The following is a 15,560-nucleotide window of genomic DNA, read 5'->3' on the forward strand; positions in this document are numbered from 1 at the left end:
TTGGTCTCACGTAAAAAAAGAAATATGACATTAGATATACTGACAATATAGAGAAAACTTGCACCAAGAAACTGCAGACAACAATAACATCGCCCTCTTCCTACCCTGACTTCATTTGGAAATTTCTTTCCCTCTATCCTGCTTCCTCGCCTACCCAAAGTCCACCCCATGTTCATGTGGTGGTGGGAGAGCCCCTGTCAGCAATAAGTCAAGGCCAGCCATACAGTGTGCTGTTGTCTCCTGCTTGCATCACATTTGCCTGTGCTATTATTGATCAAAGGAAGTCACATGGTCAGCCCCGTTGGTGAGTTTATAGACGCCATTCCCAAGCAAGGGGTGCTCCTTAAGTCCCTGCAAAAGGGTTAATGTCCTAGAGCACAGAGCCATGTGGTCATTTTACAGTGTTGTCGTCATTATTTTAACTTTATCTACATCTTCAAAAGCCATTTTATATTTAAGAATTAAAAACCTTAAAAACAAAGTCTAATTCCAAAGCATCTCGTGAATGTTAGGTTTATTTTTTCAGGTTCTGCTTATGTCGTGTGCTTTCTGCTATATCCAGATAAATATGCAGAAGTAACTGTCTCAAACTTAAGTAGATTTGTAGTATACATCAACTGTAGAGTTTGAAGGTAACCAGTATGATAGTGGTCATTCATGGTTTTGGACATAGTACTGCAGTGTTGATTCGTAATGGAGTTATATAGATAATGCAAGTATTTACCGCTCGTCAGGCCAGCACTCACAGACAGGATGCTGCTATTCTCTTGTTTACTCCGTTGTGTGCTTGTTTTGTGTTGCAGAGCACAGACTGTAAAGCTGTTGTTAGCACTGTGGAAGGCAGCTCCTTGGACAGCGGTGGATTTTCTCTCCACATTGGTTTGCGTGATGCATATCTCCCAAGAATGTGGGTTGAAAAACATCCAGAAAAAGAAAGCGAGGTATGTTCCTTCTTACTTGGGAGTAGGAAACACTGCCAGATGTGGCAGTTCACTTAGAGAAGCTAAGGCAGGGGAATGACCACTAGTTCAAGGCATGCCTTGGTGACATAGTAAGAGAATACCAGCATACATACACACACACAAACACACACACACACACACACACACACGTGTACATGAAATAGCTGGGCATAGATATTGCCAGAGTATCTCCACTGGCCAGCTTTTAATATTGACACAAAGACTATTTCTTTATGGCTGAGACTGGCTGCCTCTCAGCTAGCTCATATAACTTCAGTTAGCCCATTTATTCTAATCTATGTTCTGTCCTGTGGCCCATTACCTCTTATTCAGTACCAGCAGCTGTTCCTTCCTCTGTGTCTGGCTGGTGACTCCCCCACCAGATTCTTTCCCAGAGTTCCCAAAGATGAAGTCTGGCCTTTCATTTCCTACTTCATTTCCTGTTGGCTCTTTATTAAATCAATCAGAGGTGATGGAGAAGAATGTTTATGAAACACTGAGACAGGTGATGCTTCACAAAAATAATAATACCAAAGTCTGGCTGGCACACTGATACAGAAATCAACATTTGCAATAATACAAAGACAACCTTTACACAGCGCACAGGAAGATTATCCCAACACACAGTGCCTCGTGCCTGTCAATCCCAGGCCATGGGAAGTAGCAGCTAAGGGAAATCAGGAGTTAATGTTGTCCTTACCTCAAAATTTAAGACCAGCATGTGCTCAATAAGAACCTATCTCAAGCTGGGTGTAGTGGCATACGCCTTTAATCCCAGCACTCGGGAGGCAGAGGCAGGCGGATTTCTGAGTTCGAGGCCAGCCTGGTCTACAAAGTGAGTTCCAGGACAGCCAGGGCCAGGGCTATACAGAGAAACCCTGTCTCAAAAAAACCAAAAAAAAAAAAAACCTGTCTCAAAAATATAACAATAATAATAATAATAGAAAACACGTATTTATTGGGAAAAAGTATTAATAAATACTCTATTGAAGTTGAAAGTTCACTTTTTGAAACAGGGCCTTTCTTTGTAGTTCAGCCTGGTCTCAAACTTTCTTTGTATCCCACACTGGCCTTGAACTTGTGACCTCCCAGGTACTAGAACTACAGGTGTATGCCACTCCATTCAGTGTTAGTGAGGTGAAGGTAGCTCTTGGTCCTTGTTTCCTAGAAGGAAAAAAGACAGTATAATGGTGCACACAGGTTAGCCAGTTTGTTTAGCACGCCTAAGCAAAGCAAACACTCCAAAGAAATTGAAGTGGGCTGCCCAGAGGCAAGCAGCCCAGTGCCTTTTTTTCATGGATTTTCAATGTTTTATGAACATTTAGAGAGTGGGGGTAAGGTGACCCTTCCCTTCCCAAATCCTGGTAGCTCAGCCCTTCCTCTTAGGGTATTTCTTCCTATGACCTAGAAAAGCCCCCTGGTGAGTGTCACAAATTACAGCCTAAGTGTCGCTATGCTGCAAGGACATTAGTCTTTTAAGGGCACAGACTGTGCCTTAGTACACACATGTGTGAAAGTGTCCTGGTGCCTTGGTTGCTGATGTTTCAAGAACAACCTGACTGTAGCTTCAAGGAGGCTCACCACAGGGAGCATTTGACATGCCAGGAGATGAAGCCACCAAGATGTGGCTGAAATGTTCCTCAGTTACATGGAACCCACACGGTGGAAAGAGAACTGACTTCTGCACTTGTCCTCTGCCCTCCACGTCAGCACATGTCATGCACACACATGAAATAATAAATAAAGGCCAGAGAGATTGCTCAGCATGTAAAAGTTCTGGCCTCCCAGCCTGACCACCTGAGTTTAGATCCTTGGAACCTACATGGTGGAAGGAGAAAAATAACTCCTGTAAATTGTTTTACAGGGATTACCACCTCAGACTTCTATGTGTACAGTGGCATGCATGCACTACACACACACACACACACACACACACACACACACACACACACAATAAATAAATAAATAAACAGCAAACAAAAAAAATTTTTAAAGATTTATTTATTTATTTATTACATGTGTGTACACTGTAGCTGTCTTCAGACACTCCAGAAGAGGGCATCAGATTTTTGTTACAGATGGTTGTGAGCCACCATGAGGTTGCTGGGATTTGAACTCATGACCTTTGGAAGAGCATTCGGTGCTCTTAACCACTGAGCCATCTCACCAGCCCCCAACAAAAATGTTTTTTAAATAGATAAAATTACTTATGGCCATAATACAATTGTGTGCGTTTGTAACAAATAATTGCTACTTCATTTACAATTAACGTGAGCCTTGGGACCGTCTGGTGGCTGAGCAGGTAAAAACAGGCACCCAGAAGCCTAAAGACCCATGTGGTAAAAGAGAACAGACTCCTTCACAGTGTCCTCTCACTCCACACGCATGTGACTGTACATACATGCACACCAAATAAAGAAACAGTAAAGTAAGCTAGAAATAAGGGAACTGTAATAAACATAACTTAAGGGGCCGGAGAGGTGGCTCAGTTGTGAAAAGAGCACTGGCTGCTCTTCCAGTGGACCCAGGTTTGATTGACAGCACTCACGTGATGACTCACAATTTAGGGGATCTGACATCCTCTTTCTGTCTACATGGGCACCTGGTATACACACGGTACATAGATAACCATGCAGACAAAATACCCATGCACATAAAAAATAAAATTAAAACAACTTAAACTGAAACTTATGAAATGGCAGAACTTTGTTGTGTACTGGTTAATAAGCAGTCTATGCATTGTAAGCAGTACAGCATCTCTATTCCTTTTAGAATAGTGTGTGATTGACAGAGATGATTCATAGATTCATTCTTTGTACAAGGTCAGATCCTGTGGTTTGTTTTTTTTTTTAATAGTCTATATTTGAGGGACCAGGGTCTTGTGAAGCCCAGGCTGGCCCAAAAGTCATTAAACTTCTGACCCTCTTGCCTCTACTACCCATGGGTAGAAATCACAGGGATTACCCCCTCCAGTTTTATGGAGTGCTAGAGATCACACAAAGGCTTTGGTGTGTTCTAGGCAAACACTCTACCAATGAACCATATCCCAGACCCCTGTGTAGACCCCTGATTCTTTGGGCATTTTCATCCCACGTGTTTGCATCTTTATCTCTAACATTCTACTCTATTTGAATGCCTAGGCTACCCCTCCCAAGCACTAGTCTGTCTTTTTTTTTTTTTTTTTTTTTTTTCGAGGCAGGGGTTCTCTGTGTAGCTCTGGCTGTCCAGGAACTCACTTTGTAGACCAGGCTGGCCTCAAACTCAGAAACCCGCCTGCCTCTGCCTCCCAAGTGCTGGGATTAAAGGTGTGCACCACCACTGCCCGGCTTGTCTGTCATTTTATTATTAGAAAAATAATAGCTCAGAATGGAGGAATATCCCTGTAATCTAGTGCTTTGGAAGAATAGGCAAGAGAATCAGAAGTTCACCGTCACCCTCGGCTACATAGCAAATTTTAAGTTAGTCTTTGTTACACAATGGAGACACCAACTCGAAAGAATAAAAAGAGAGATCTTACCCATTTTGGTTTGGTAGCATTAGTTTACTAGAAGGTTTTCTTGTGTGTGTGTGTCTGTTTGTGTGTCTGTGTGTATGTCTGTGTCTCTGTGTATCTGTGTGTGTGTGTCTGTGTGTGTGTGTCTGTGTGTGTCTGTGTCTCTGTGTGTATATCTGTGTGTGTCTGTGTCTATATGAGTCTGTGTGTCTGTGTCTGTGTGTCTGTGTGTGTTTGTAAACATGTGCCATAGAGAGCATGTAAAGGTTAGAAGAAAATTTTTGAGAACGGTTCTCTGCTTCCTTCCCTGTGGCTTTGAGGCCTGAAGCCACAGGGAAGTCAGACTTGAATAGAAGGCATGTTTACCTGCTGAGCCTCTCACAGGTCCTAGAAGCTTTTGGCATTGAGAGTATTTTCTCATGTAAGCTGCGAGAACCTCTGATCCACTGTCTCCTCCCTTTAGGCCTGCATGCTTGTCTTTCAACCGGAGCTTGCGGACGTCCTCTCTAACCTCCATGGAAAGAATGAAGTGATTATTTGTCTTGACTGTTCCAGTTCCATGGAGGGTGTGACATTCACTCAAGCCAAGCAGGTTGCCCTGTATGCTCTGTCTTTGCTGGGTGAAGAACAGAAAGTCAACATTATGCAGTTTGGCACAGGTTAGTGCGCTGTCCCTAGTCCTTGACACAAGTACGTGCTGTGCAGACTGGTGGCCGACAGAGCCTGGCCTCATCTGTGCAGTTAGAGACCTTACCCTGAAGCTGAAGCACAAAGCTCTGAAGTCAGTGCCTCTTGGTGAAGATCTGCCTGGACCATTTATAAACTCGATAGTCTCTTTGGCACCTCTGTTAACTGTCTTGTTTTTTGGTTTTTTTGGGTTTTTTTGTTTTGTTTTGTTTTGTTTTTGTCTCACCTACATGCTAATAGCCCCTACATCATAGTCTTGCAAGGGCAGAGATAATCTGTGCCAAGGATTTTAAGCTTTGCTATACAGTAAGTGAGACACAAATGTGACCAATGTAATAATCAACTGAACAAGATACAACAACCTTTGCTTATTTAATAGGAAAGTCCAAAGAGTCAGGACCGCCATTTGTAATCAGCCCTGTCATAGTAAACATGTCAGAAATGGGCTCTGGCAGCACCAAGCCAGCACTGTTACTAGAAGGTCAATGTCACCTTCCAGGAAGGAGGGCAGAGACAGCTCAAGAACATGGCAGGGCAGAGCTGGGAGTGGTGGCTCAAATCCATGGCTCAGGTTAATGACTTAACCTCTAAGTAGAAGTTAGATAAAATGGCTTGAAACAGTTTGGCTATGCCATACTACTTGAATATTAGCTAATGGTATAGGGATTACAAGAATAATCTCAGGGTAGCCAGTCATATGGCTAATAGTGCCTTTGAGCCAGGCATGATGGCTTACTTCTGTAATCCCAGCATTCCAGAGACTGAGGCAGGTGTGCTAATAAGAGAGCCCAGACTATATTGTGAATTCCAGGCTAGGCTGAACTACAGAAGAAGACCCTGTCTTGTAAATAAGGCATCTCAGGAGTGAAAGAAGGTGCATAGAGTCGAGTCAGGGTGGTCCTGCCCAATGAGAGTCATCTTCTATGTATCTGTTTCCTTTAACAATGAAGCTGGGTGGTTATGCCAGGAACATGGGTCATATAGTGATGGCAGGCACTTTGCTGGGGACTCTGCCCTGCCTGGGCTGAGCTGCCTGTACCACTGCTGTGACTTAGATCTTGGTTTGCATGCGCAATGCAGAGATCTCTTCTGCGTGGAGCTTGACTCAGAGCATCTTATATAAAACAGCTTATAGAATGTACTTGAAATGTGTTTTTGTGTGCCAAAATGTGTATACATGGTTTTCTGAAAAGGAAGCATACACATTAATATGTAGCACTGCTTATGGTAGAAACAGTCGCCTTGGTGTTCACTAGTGGTCAGTCTGTGGGTGTTTAATGGCAATTTATCACACCTTCTTTTTTGTTTGTTTGTTTGTTTTTTGTTCGTTTGTTTTTCGAGACAGGGTTTCTCTGTGTCACCTTGGCTGTCCTGGAACTCACTCTGTAGACCAGGCTGGCCTCGAACTCAGAAATCCGCCTGCCTCTGCCTCCCAAGTGCTGGGATTAAAGGCGTGCGCCACCACGCCTGGCTATAACACACCTTCTTATTATACAGGTTACAAGGAACTGTTTTCATATCCTAAGTGCATCACGGACAGTAAAATGGCCACAGAGTTCATTATGGTAAGTGACATGTCCTCCCCTCCTGTGTCTTCGCGAGGCTTGAGTGATTGGTCCAGGACCTGGTCCTCGAATGTTCTGTACACTGGTGGATGCAAGTGAGCTTTTCTACAGATGCATGAGATAAACCTACTTGTAAGGAGGAAGGTCTCTGGTCCACACTTGCAGAGGTCTGTTTGTAGTTGCTTGGCCCTCTGGCTTTGGTCCTTTGGCAGCACAGCTTACTACAGCAGAGGGAAAAGGGTCATTCGCCTGAGGGCTCAGAAGCAAAGGAAGGCAGCAAGGAGCCAGGGGCCCAGTATCCCCTTCTGTAAGGGCACACAGCCCCAATCTGAATCCTAGTACACTAGGTCCCATCAACTCCCAGTAGCACCCACAGGCAGGTATAAAGCCTTTATGGGATAGGAGATGTCAGTTATCTGACCCACAATGGTGGCCTGTGATGGTGATGGTGAGGATGAGGGTGATGGTGAAGATAGTAGTAGGATGTTGGTGATGATAATGGTGCTGATGATGGTGCTGAGCATGATGGTGACAATGATGGTGACAATGATGGTGATAGTAGGGATGCTGCTGCTGGTGAGGATGCTGGTGATGCTGGTGATGGTGATGATGAGGATGATATGACCTTTCTTTAATCGCAAGTTAACAGCAGTGAAAACAGAAAAGTCAAACCTATAATCTCAGCATTCAGCGGTAGAGGCAGGAGGATCAGGAGTTCAGAACAAGAAGGTCAGCTACCTCGTAAGTTTGAGGCCAGCCTTAGCAGTGTCTGTCTCAAAAAAAAAAAAAACTTGAAAAGTGGATGTTGAGATGGCTCAGTGAATAAAGGCAGTGGCTGAGTCCCACTCTGGGACCCACGAGAAGGAAAAAACTGGTTTATGCAAGTTGTCACATGACCTCTACCAAGGTACCTGTGGGCCTCCCCCCCCAAAACATATAAATGCATGCACACACATACATACATACTTACACACATGCACACAGACATACACACATGCTTGCTTCAGTGAATAATGAATTCCTGATAGGTGTCCACAGTGACAGAGAAGCTAGAAGTAATAAGCCGATGTTATAAAGAGTTTACCAATAAACTTGCTAGTGATATAAAGTTACACAGACAGAACTTAGCTAAGGGAGCCTTGCCTCCAATACGCCTGGAAGATAAATAGTACACTAGCCAGGCTTGTTAGGAGCGGCAGGAACATAACAGCAGAGCTGGCTTCTGATGTAATCAAGCCTACCAAGGCTATGTTTCCGTTAAGCTTTGTCACCAAGACTGCCATCTGTTATCCTGTTTCCCATATCAAAAAGAGCATCAGTCTGCCAGCCAGGCAGGATGACCCTGGCTAATGACCCTAAAAGTACAACGCCGATCTGATTCAAAATAATTGGGACAATAGTTTTGCTGTGTAAATCTCTCATTTGTCCAAAATGGCTAAGCTTCCGCTTCTGTCCCTTAAACATGTTTAATTGCTCAGAGTATAACTTGGAGCTGGGCCCTAACAGAGACTTACAGATGATAGCATATGCAGACTATGATAGCTGAAAATCTATCAAAGCTGTAAAAGATTTCTGTTCAGGAACAGTTTCTCTTTGGACATTTGCCAGACCAGATCTACAGTGTTATTAAAAAGCTTTTTCGTCATTACTCTGTGGGTGCTTGGGGGGCTGAAGGGAGCCTTAATTCGTCATGACGGCTGGGGTGTAGAGGTTATGTTCAGCCACAGTTAACGATGGATGGACCTTAAGATTGTGACACTTGATCTCCTGCAGTCTGCAGCACCTTCCATGGGGAACACAGACTTCTGGAAAGTTCTTCGCTATTTAAGTCTCCTGTACCCTTCAGAAGGGTTCCGGAACATTCTCCTCATATCTGATGGGCACCTCCAGAGTGAGAGTCTGACACTGCAGCTTGTGAAAAGAAATATCCAGCACACCAGAGTGTTCACCTGTGCTGTTGGGTAAGTTTCAGAGATCGAATCACCATTGTGACCAAGGTAGCTGGTGGACAAGTCTTTAGTTTGTCTGGGAACTTTGCAAGCTTGGAAGCTGGTATGAATACATGAAATCTGTATGTTGCAGAGGAGCTGAGCTCTTGGCTTGGGACCACGCTGCCAGTGACTCACAACCACAGGGACCTCGGGCAGGCCGTTTCATGTGTAAAACAGGGCTTCATGGGACTGTTATTTAGTATAACAGTTTAGATGACTAGCTTGTCCTGAGCAGCCTGGCACAGCTCCCTGGGGCTGATTTGCACATGTGCATGGTTGGCAATGCCTGCCCTTGGGGCTGCCACCTGCCTCACACCTGCTGCACACCTGCCTTATCCCTCTCCTGTGCTATCAGTTTTCTGCATTTGCACCTTTGAAGCCCTGAGGTCACAGTCTTTCCTCACATTGTTGGATTGTAGTTGGCATCTGTGTAAGGAAAAGGCCAGGAGAGTCTCCTGCTGCTCTAGCAGAATCCCTACCTGGTGCCTGGCCATGAAGCCCAGAGATTCTTCCTGCACAGCTTCCTCTCCTGGGCACCAGGTGTCCCTCTTCTGAGGCAGGATGTGAGGCAGATTCCTGAGGAGGTTTGTAGACTGCTGTGCTGTCCTCACAAGTGAGCCCTGACTACAAGCTCTGGGCCTCAAGGGTCCAGAATATCCATGATACCTTCCCAGTCTTTCCATCCCTGCCTCTTCATAGCCTCTGAAGGCACTCTACGGCTACTGATGGTAAAAGCGGAACTGTGTGCTCCAACAACAACTCTCCATGCCTCTGTTTAGTTTTTCCCCTTTGTATCGGTTGTTTTGGTTCATTTTAAGACAAGGTCTCACTCAGTAGCCCAGACTAGCCAGAAAATTATTATGTAGACCAGGCTGGCCTGAATCTTGAGATCCTCTTGCCTCTTGAATGCTAGAATTACAGGCATATGCCTCCGTGCCCAGCACGGCTGATATTTTTGTTTTGTGACAAGGTATCTGCTCTTCCTGCCTTTACCTTCCAAGTGTAGAATTACCGATGTGTACTGGCACACCTGTCTGGTCAGTACTGGGTTTGAACCCAGGACCTTGTACATGCTAGGCAAACACACTACAAAGTGAGCTACATCCTAGCTCTTTAGGCAACTATCTTTATCAAGTATCATTTTGATATCTTTGAAGTTTTTTGTTTTGTTCACAGTTTGGTTTGTTTAAGAAAGGTTTCTGTGTAGCCCAGGCTGTAACCAAGGAGCCAGGCGGTGGTGGCCTATTATCCCAGCACTCGGGAGGCAGAGGCAGGTGGATTTGTGAGTTCGAGGCCAGCCTGGTCTAGAAAGTGAGTTCCTGGACAGCCAGGGCTACACAGAGAAACCCTGTCTCGAAAAAAACAAAAACAAAAAACAACAACAACAAAAAAGTAACCAGGGACATGCTTGGACTCCTGGTCTCCTGCCTGCATCTCACAACTGTGCCACCAAATCCTGCACCTTTTGCTGTTGCCATTACTGTGGTTGTTGTTTGTTTGTTTGTTTGTTTTTAAGTGTGGAAGTATTTGGTTTTATTTATTTATTTTACTTTATTTTATTTCCTTTTCTCTGTATATCCCTGGCTGTCCTGGGTCTCACTGTATAGACCAGGCTGGCCTTGAATTTAGAGATCTGCCTGCCTCTGCCTCCCAAATTCTGGGATTAAAGGAGTGTGCCACCAACTGCCTGACTTTATTTACTTATTGTTTAATATTTCTGCTACAGAGGTCTCTGCAAATACCCTGGCCAGAAAGAGTGTCATTTGTGTGAGGCAAGAAAAAATCTGCTTCAACACAACTCAGTAGCCGGAGTTGGTCTGAAACAGGAAGTTTATTTTAGGCATATTTAAGCACAATACATTTTGGGGTGGAGGAGGTTCTTGGTGTAACACAATCCTGTGTGTACAATAAAACTTAAGGCATAATTACATCGAAGCTCTCACATGTTATCTTAAGGGCTTGGGGAGCCATTGTGGCCACCATCATTCAGATAGCACAGAGGTCACCAGACTACTAACATCTCCATTCCCAGCCTTCCGGGCAGAAAACCGGTTGTGCATTTCTTCCTCTGAAGAGATAATACTGCATGTTTAACAATCCTGGGTTTCCCAATGCTTATCTGTACACGGACTTTGCGCCCTCTACATTTTGCCAGTGCTTTACTGACTCAAGAGCCCCACTCGCCTTGGGTGTGCCCACCCATGAGCTGCACCCTAACACATTTAATCTGTTTATCTCAGGAACAGAAGAACAAATTCTTAACTCATTTTTCTTGACATTGTTAACATCTATTTAGCAACTATGTCTAGAATGGCTTGAAAATTACTGGGTGTCATGCCACAAATTTATAATCTCAGCTCCTGACAAGATGAAGTAAGAAACTAAAAGCTCAAAGCCAGCATAGGCTACTAAGTAAGACCAGTCTAAAAACTAACTCAGCTGAGCTTGCCATAATGTTACATACTTGTAAGAGGTGGAAAGATTGCCCCAAGTTCAAGAATAGCTTGGTAACAGAGTGAGACTCTTGAGAGAGAGAGAGAGAGAGAGAGAGAGAGAGAGAGAGAGAGAAGAGAGGGAGGGAGAGAGAGGAAAGAGGGAGGGAGAGAGAGAGAGAAGAAGGAGGAGGAGGAGGAGGAGGAGGAGGAGAGAGGGAGAGAGAGAGAGAAGAAAGAGAAAATAAAATAAAATAAAATAAAATAAAATAAAATGAGGCAGAGGCAGAGGCAGAGGCAGAGGCGAGGATCTCTGAGTTTGAGGCCAGTCTGGTGTAGAGTGTGTTCCAGGACAGCCAGGGCTACATAGCTACATTTTTCAGCCCTGTCTGAAAAAAAAAATTGTTTTTAATTAAAATGTATGAAATGTGATCAGTTCCACAGCAAATCGTCACATCTTAAGGACCTTGTCTCAGTGTGGTGCTGGAGTGTTTGAATATTTTAACTCAAAATCTAAGCACAGTTGGAAAAAACAGGTATGTGGGTTTCTTTTTTAAACATCTTGCCTGTACTCGTTTGTTTACATGTGGAAATCCTATCTCCTTACAAGTCAGTAGCAACTTCTATCTTTTGTGAATAGACAAGACTGACAAGGAAGCCAAAGCTTTTGAAACATTTTCTTTAATAATTAGAAAGGCCAACCCGGACATGGTAGTGCATGTCTGTATTCTCAGCACCTCTCTTCCCTCTGCCCCACAGCACCTGGATTACAGACGTGACCACACCCCATGCTAGTTCTTCATTATGATCAAATGCACACAAGATTTACAGATCCAAGGTTGTCTAACCATCATTTCCAGTCATTTCCAGAGCTTAGTCACATCTCCAACAGGAAGTATAATAATGTGACATAAATTAAATATACTAGTAACTCTGTTTGCCTCCTGCCTTCAGTGCTGGACAATATCTACTCCATTTCTAGTCTGTATGAGTTTGCCTTTTCCAGATACTTCTAGATAGAGGCATAAAACATTTGCTCTTTTGTGTCTGGCTTATTAATTTATCATAATAGTCACAAGACTTATCACTGTGTTGTGTTGCTGACAGAATTTTTTCTTTTCATTTTAAGGCCAAGTATTTTATTATTTTTTAATTGTGTTTTGGGAAAAAAGGAATCTCGTGTAACCCAGGCTGAGCTGAGGGTGGACTTGATCTCTTAATCCCACTGCCTCTATTAATCTAAGTGTTGAGATTACAGGTGTATGCCACAGTGCCCATCTTAGCGATGAAAAATAGTGTACCAAATGTTCATATAGGATTATTCTATCACAAATAGAGTAGGTGATAAAGAGAGAGATAGACAGACAGAGAGGTGCACACACCTCATTATATCTGTTAACCTATCAATGAACTTGGCCTACCCCACCACACGCCGCTGTGATGTTGCTTGCATCAATGCTGGCTCACAGTATCTGTTGAGCCTTTCCGTTTGTTCAACTTTGGGTTTGCACTCAGAAGTAGAAGTCTGTTTTCCATGGCAGCTGTACATTTCCCACTCCTGCTGCCAAGGATCCAGAGCTTCCCAGCTTGTGTGACAAATGCTTCCACTGTTGTGCTATCTCCACAAGCTGAAATAGAAAAACTTAAGTATATTTATTTAAGCTGACGGCACCTTTAATCCCAGCACTCGAGAGGCAGAGGCAGAGGCAGGCAGATCACTATAAGTTTGAGACCTGCCTGGTCTACAAAGCAAGTTCCAAGCCAGCCAAGACTATATATTAAGACCTTGTCTCAAAATAAAACATCCCCACCCCACCCCTGGAAAAATGCCCCATTACAGGAAGGAAAAAAACCTGTAAAATTCTCAAAGACACAATGTAAGCTTCTACATGTTAAGTATTTCTGTGGTTTGTTGAGTTTATGGTGCTAGAGATTGAAGCCATACCACTGTTTATACAGGGCAAGCACTCAAGTGGCCTACCAACTGAGATGTATCCCTGGCTGGCTTTTTGTTTGTTTGGTTTTAGATACTAACATTGAAGGGGAAGTATTTTCTCTTGTATTATAGATAGAAGCTCAAATGACCAGGATACGTTCCCCAAGTTGCCACTCTGTCTCTGTCAAATGGCAGCAGCTTAGCAGAGATGCCCCCGAGCCACTGCAGGCCCCGGCGTGGGTGCCCTCCTTGTTCCACAATGATCGACTCCTGGTCTACGGCTTCATTCCTCACTGTACACAAGTAAGAAGAGCAGAGTTCCTTACAGTGTGGGAAAGACTTTCCCCTTACCCCCTCCCCTTTCCCTCTTCTTGGCATTGTGGTTGCCCTCTGGGTATCCGGCTGGAGAAGCTCCTGATTTCTCTTGGGAGGGGAGGGTGTCACTAGAAGGGTGGCTATTACACTAACACACACTGGGAGCAGAAACACTAACAGAACGTGTGTCTTTCTCCTGCTTCAGGCAACTCTGCAAGCATTCATCCAAGAGAAAGAATTTTGCACAATGGTGTCAACTACAGAGCTCCAGAAGACAACTGGGACTGTAAGATTCACATCTTAAACTGCTGGGCTGCAAGCAGGGAGGGCTCTTCCACTTCCGGGCATTCACAAGCTTAGGCTATGGACAGGAAGTTATAATTGTCAGTTTTCACATGTAAGTTCCATGTCCTTCCTGTGTTGTTCTGTGCTGATACATATGTCAGTAGACATATGGAGAGTGGTCAAGAGGTTATCTGTGCAACTGGGATGGAGACACATTCCTACAAGAGGATCTCCATCTGGGAGTCCTGGATCTGTCCATGGGTAAGACTAGCTTGCAAGTAAACATGTGTTCCTTGTAATTGTGTGGACAGACTTATGACCCCAGCACTTGAGAGGCAGAGGCATTAGGATTGGGAATTTGGAAGGCCATCCTTGGCTACAAAGCCTGTTTGAGGCCAGCCTAGGCTACATGGAACTTTACTCAAAACAAAATGTGATTGTTTGGTTTCTATTGAAGCATTCCTCCTGCCTCAGCCTCTTGAGTGCTGATACTACATTCATGCACCACCACATCAACAAAAGTTGTCCCAGACCCCCTGGGTAAGGGCAGAGCACCATAAAACTCCCCAGTTCAACTGCCAATGGCAAATACTGTTCTTCATGCTACCTACGTGTCCAGTTTGTCTGAATTGGAGAGGAGGTGAAGGTTCCCTAAATCCTTTCTCAGGACTCAGGGTTCATGTACTGTTGATCATTATTACAGTGAAGGTCCAAATTACAATTCAAAGGTCTTTTCTCTCTTGTTTTTCTAACAGTTTTTAAATTTTTTATTCTTTTGAGAATTTCACACGCGTACTGTATTTATATAATTTCTATTCCTCCATCCCTCTCCAACTCATTACTCTCTCCTGAACTCATGACCTCTTCTGTAATTATTCTCTCTCTCTCTCTCTCTCTCTCTCTCTCTCTCTCTCTCTCTCTCTCTCTCTCTCTTTCTTCCCCCTCCCCACGACTCACACACACACACAGACTATTGAGTCCATTTAGCATTGCTTTTATGTGCACATGCTTAGGGCTGACCGCGTGGAACTGAATAATCTGTGACTCATCCCTAGACAAGACTGACTCTCTCTTTCTCAGCAGCCATTGACTACCTATAGGCTTTCATCTAGGTGTGGTGGTGGTGTCATGTCGGTCTTGTTTAGACAGTCATATTGTTGAGATCTCACGGGTGCAGCTTCCCTGTTATTTCTATAAGACACTCTCTAACAGCAGGCATCCTGATCCTCTCGCTCTTACAGTCTTCCCACTCCCTCTCCATGGTGTTCCGTAAGCCTTAGGTGCAGAAGTTCTGTTGTAGACTGTACTGGTTAGTCTTGGCCAACTAGACACAAACTAGAGTCACCTGTGGAAGGGACTCTCAACTGAAGGATTGCCTCCATCCGATTGGCCTGTGGAAATGTATGTGCGTCATTTGCTTGATGAAATGTTGGGGGCAGGGGAGGGGAGGCATTTTCACTGTGGAAACTGGGCCAGAGATATAGAAAGGTAGCTTAGCAAGCCAGGAGACACAAGCCAGTCAGCATCATTCCTCCCTGGTCTGTGCTTGAGTTCCTGCCTCCGGGCTTCTGCCTTGGCTTCCCTTAGTCACTGGCTGTAACCAGAAAGCCAAATAAATCCCTTCCTTCCCAAGTTTCTTTTGGTCAGTGTTTTATAACAGCAATGAAAAAGCAAGCTAGGAAGTAGACATGCCAATCAGGCACCGCACAGCCACTTACTCTCAGGATTCGGCCAGTTAGAGATCTCTGCTGCAAAAAGAAGCCTCTATGATGAAGGGTGGGAGCTATACTTATCTGTGGGTATAAAGCTGGGTGTTCAGACATTAGTGTAGGAATGGCAGTAACTGGCTCTCTTCCATGACCTTCTTTAGGTTTTGAAGTTTTTATTATAGAGG

The 15,560-nt window shown here is 44.2% G+C and overlaps 1 protein-coding gene and 1 long non-coding RNA gene across 2 annotated transcripts in view; one reads left to right on the plus strand and one right to left on the minus strand.

The window, feature by feature from the left end:
* The window catches only part of LOC115029244, a 13,103-nt gene extending 8,125 nt beyond the window's left edge, over window positions 1-4,978 (minus strand). The window contains exon 1 of the long non-coding RNA XR_003834816.1: window positions 4,822-4,978. This is a non-coding gene — a long non-coding RNA (uncharacterized LOC115029244). The remainder of the gene's footprint in view (window positions 1-4,821) is intronic.
* Parp4 (poly(ADP-ribose) polymerase family member 4) overlaps window positions 1-15,560 on the plus strand; it is an 86,963-nt gene that overhangs the window by 43,790 nt on the left and 27,613 nt on the right. The window contains exons 21-27 of the mRNA XM_029469183.1: window positions 804-941; window positions 4,919-5,114; window positions 6,640-6,707; window positions 8,481-8,668; window positions 11,567-11,666; window positions 13,199-13,369; window positions 13,587-13,667. Of these exons, the coding sequence (XP_029325043.1) occupies window positions 804-941; window positions 4,919-5,114; window positions 6,640-6,707; window positions 8,481-8,668; window positions 11,567-11,666; window positions 13,199-13,369; window positions 13,587-13,667 (942 nt within the window). The remainder of the gene's footprint in view (window positions 1-803; window positions 942-4,918; window positions 5,115-6,639; window positions 6,708-8,480; window positions 8,669-11,566; window positions 11,667-13,198; window positions 13,370-13,586; window positions 13,668-15,560) is intronic.

Source organism: Mus caroli, chromosome 14 (assembly GCF_900094665.2).
Source record: "Mus caroli chromosome 14, CAROLI_EIJ_v1.1, whole genome shotgun sequence".
NCBI lineage: Eukaryota > Metazoa > Chordata > Mammalia > Rodentia > Muridae > Mus > Mus caroli.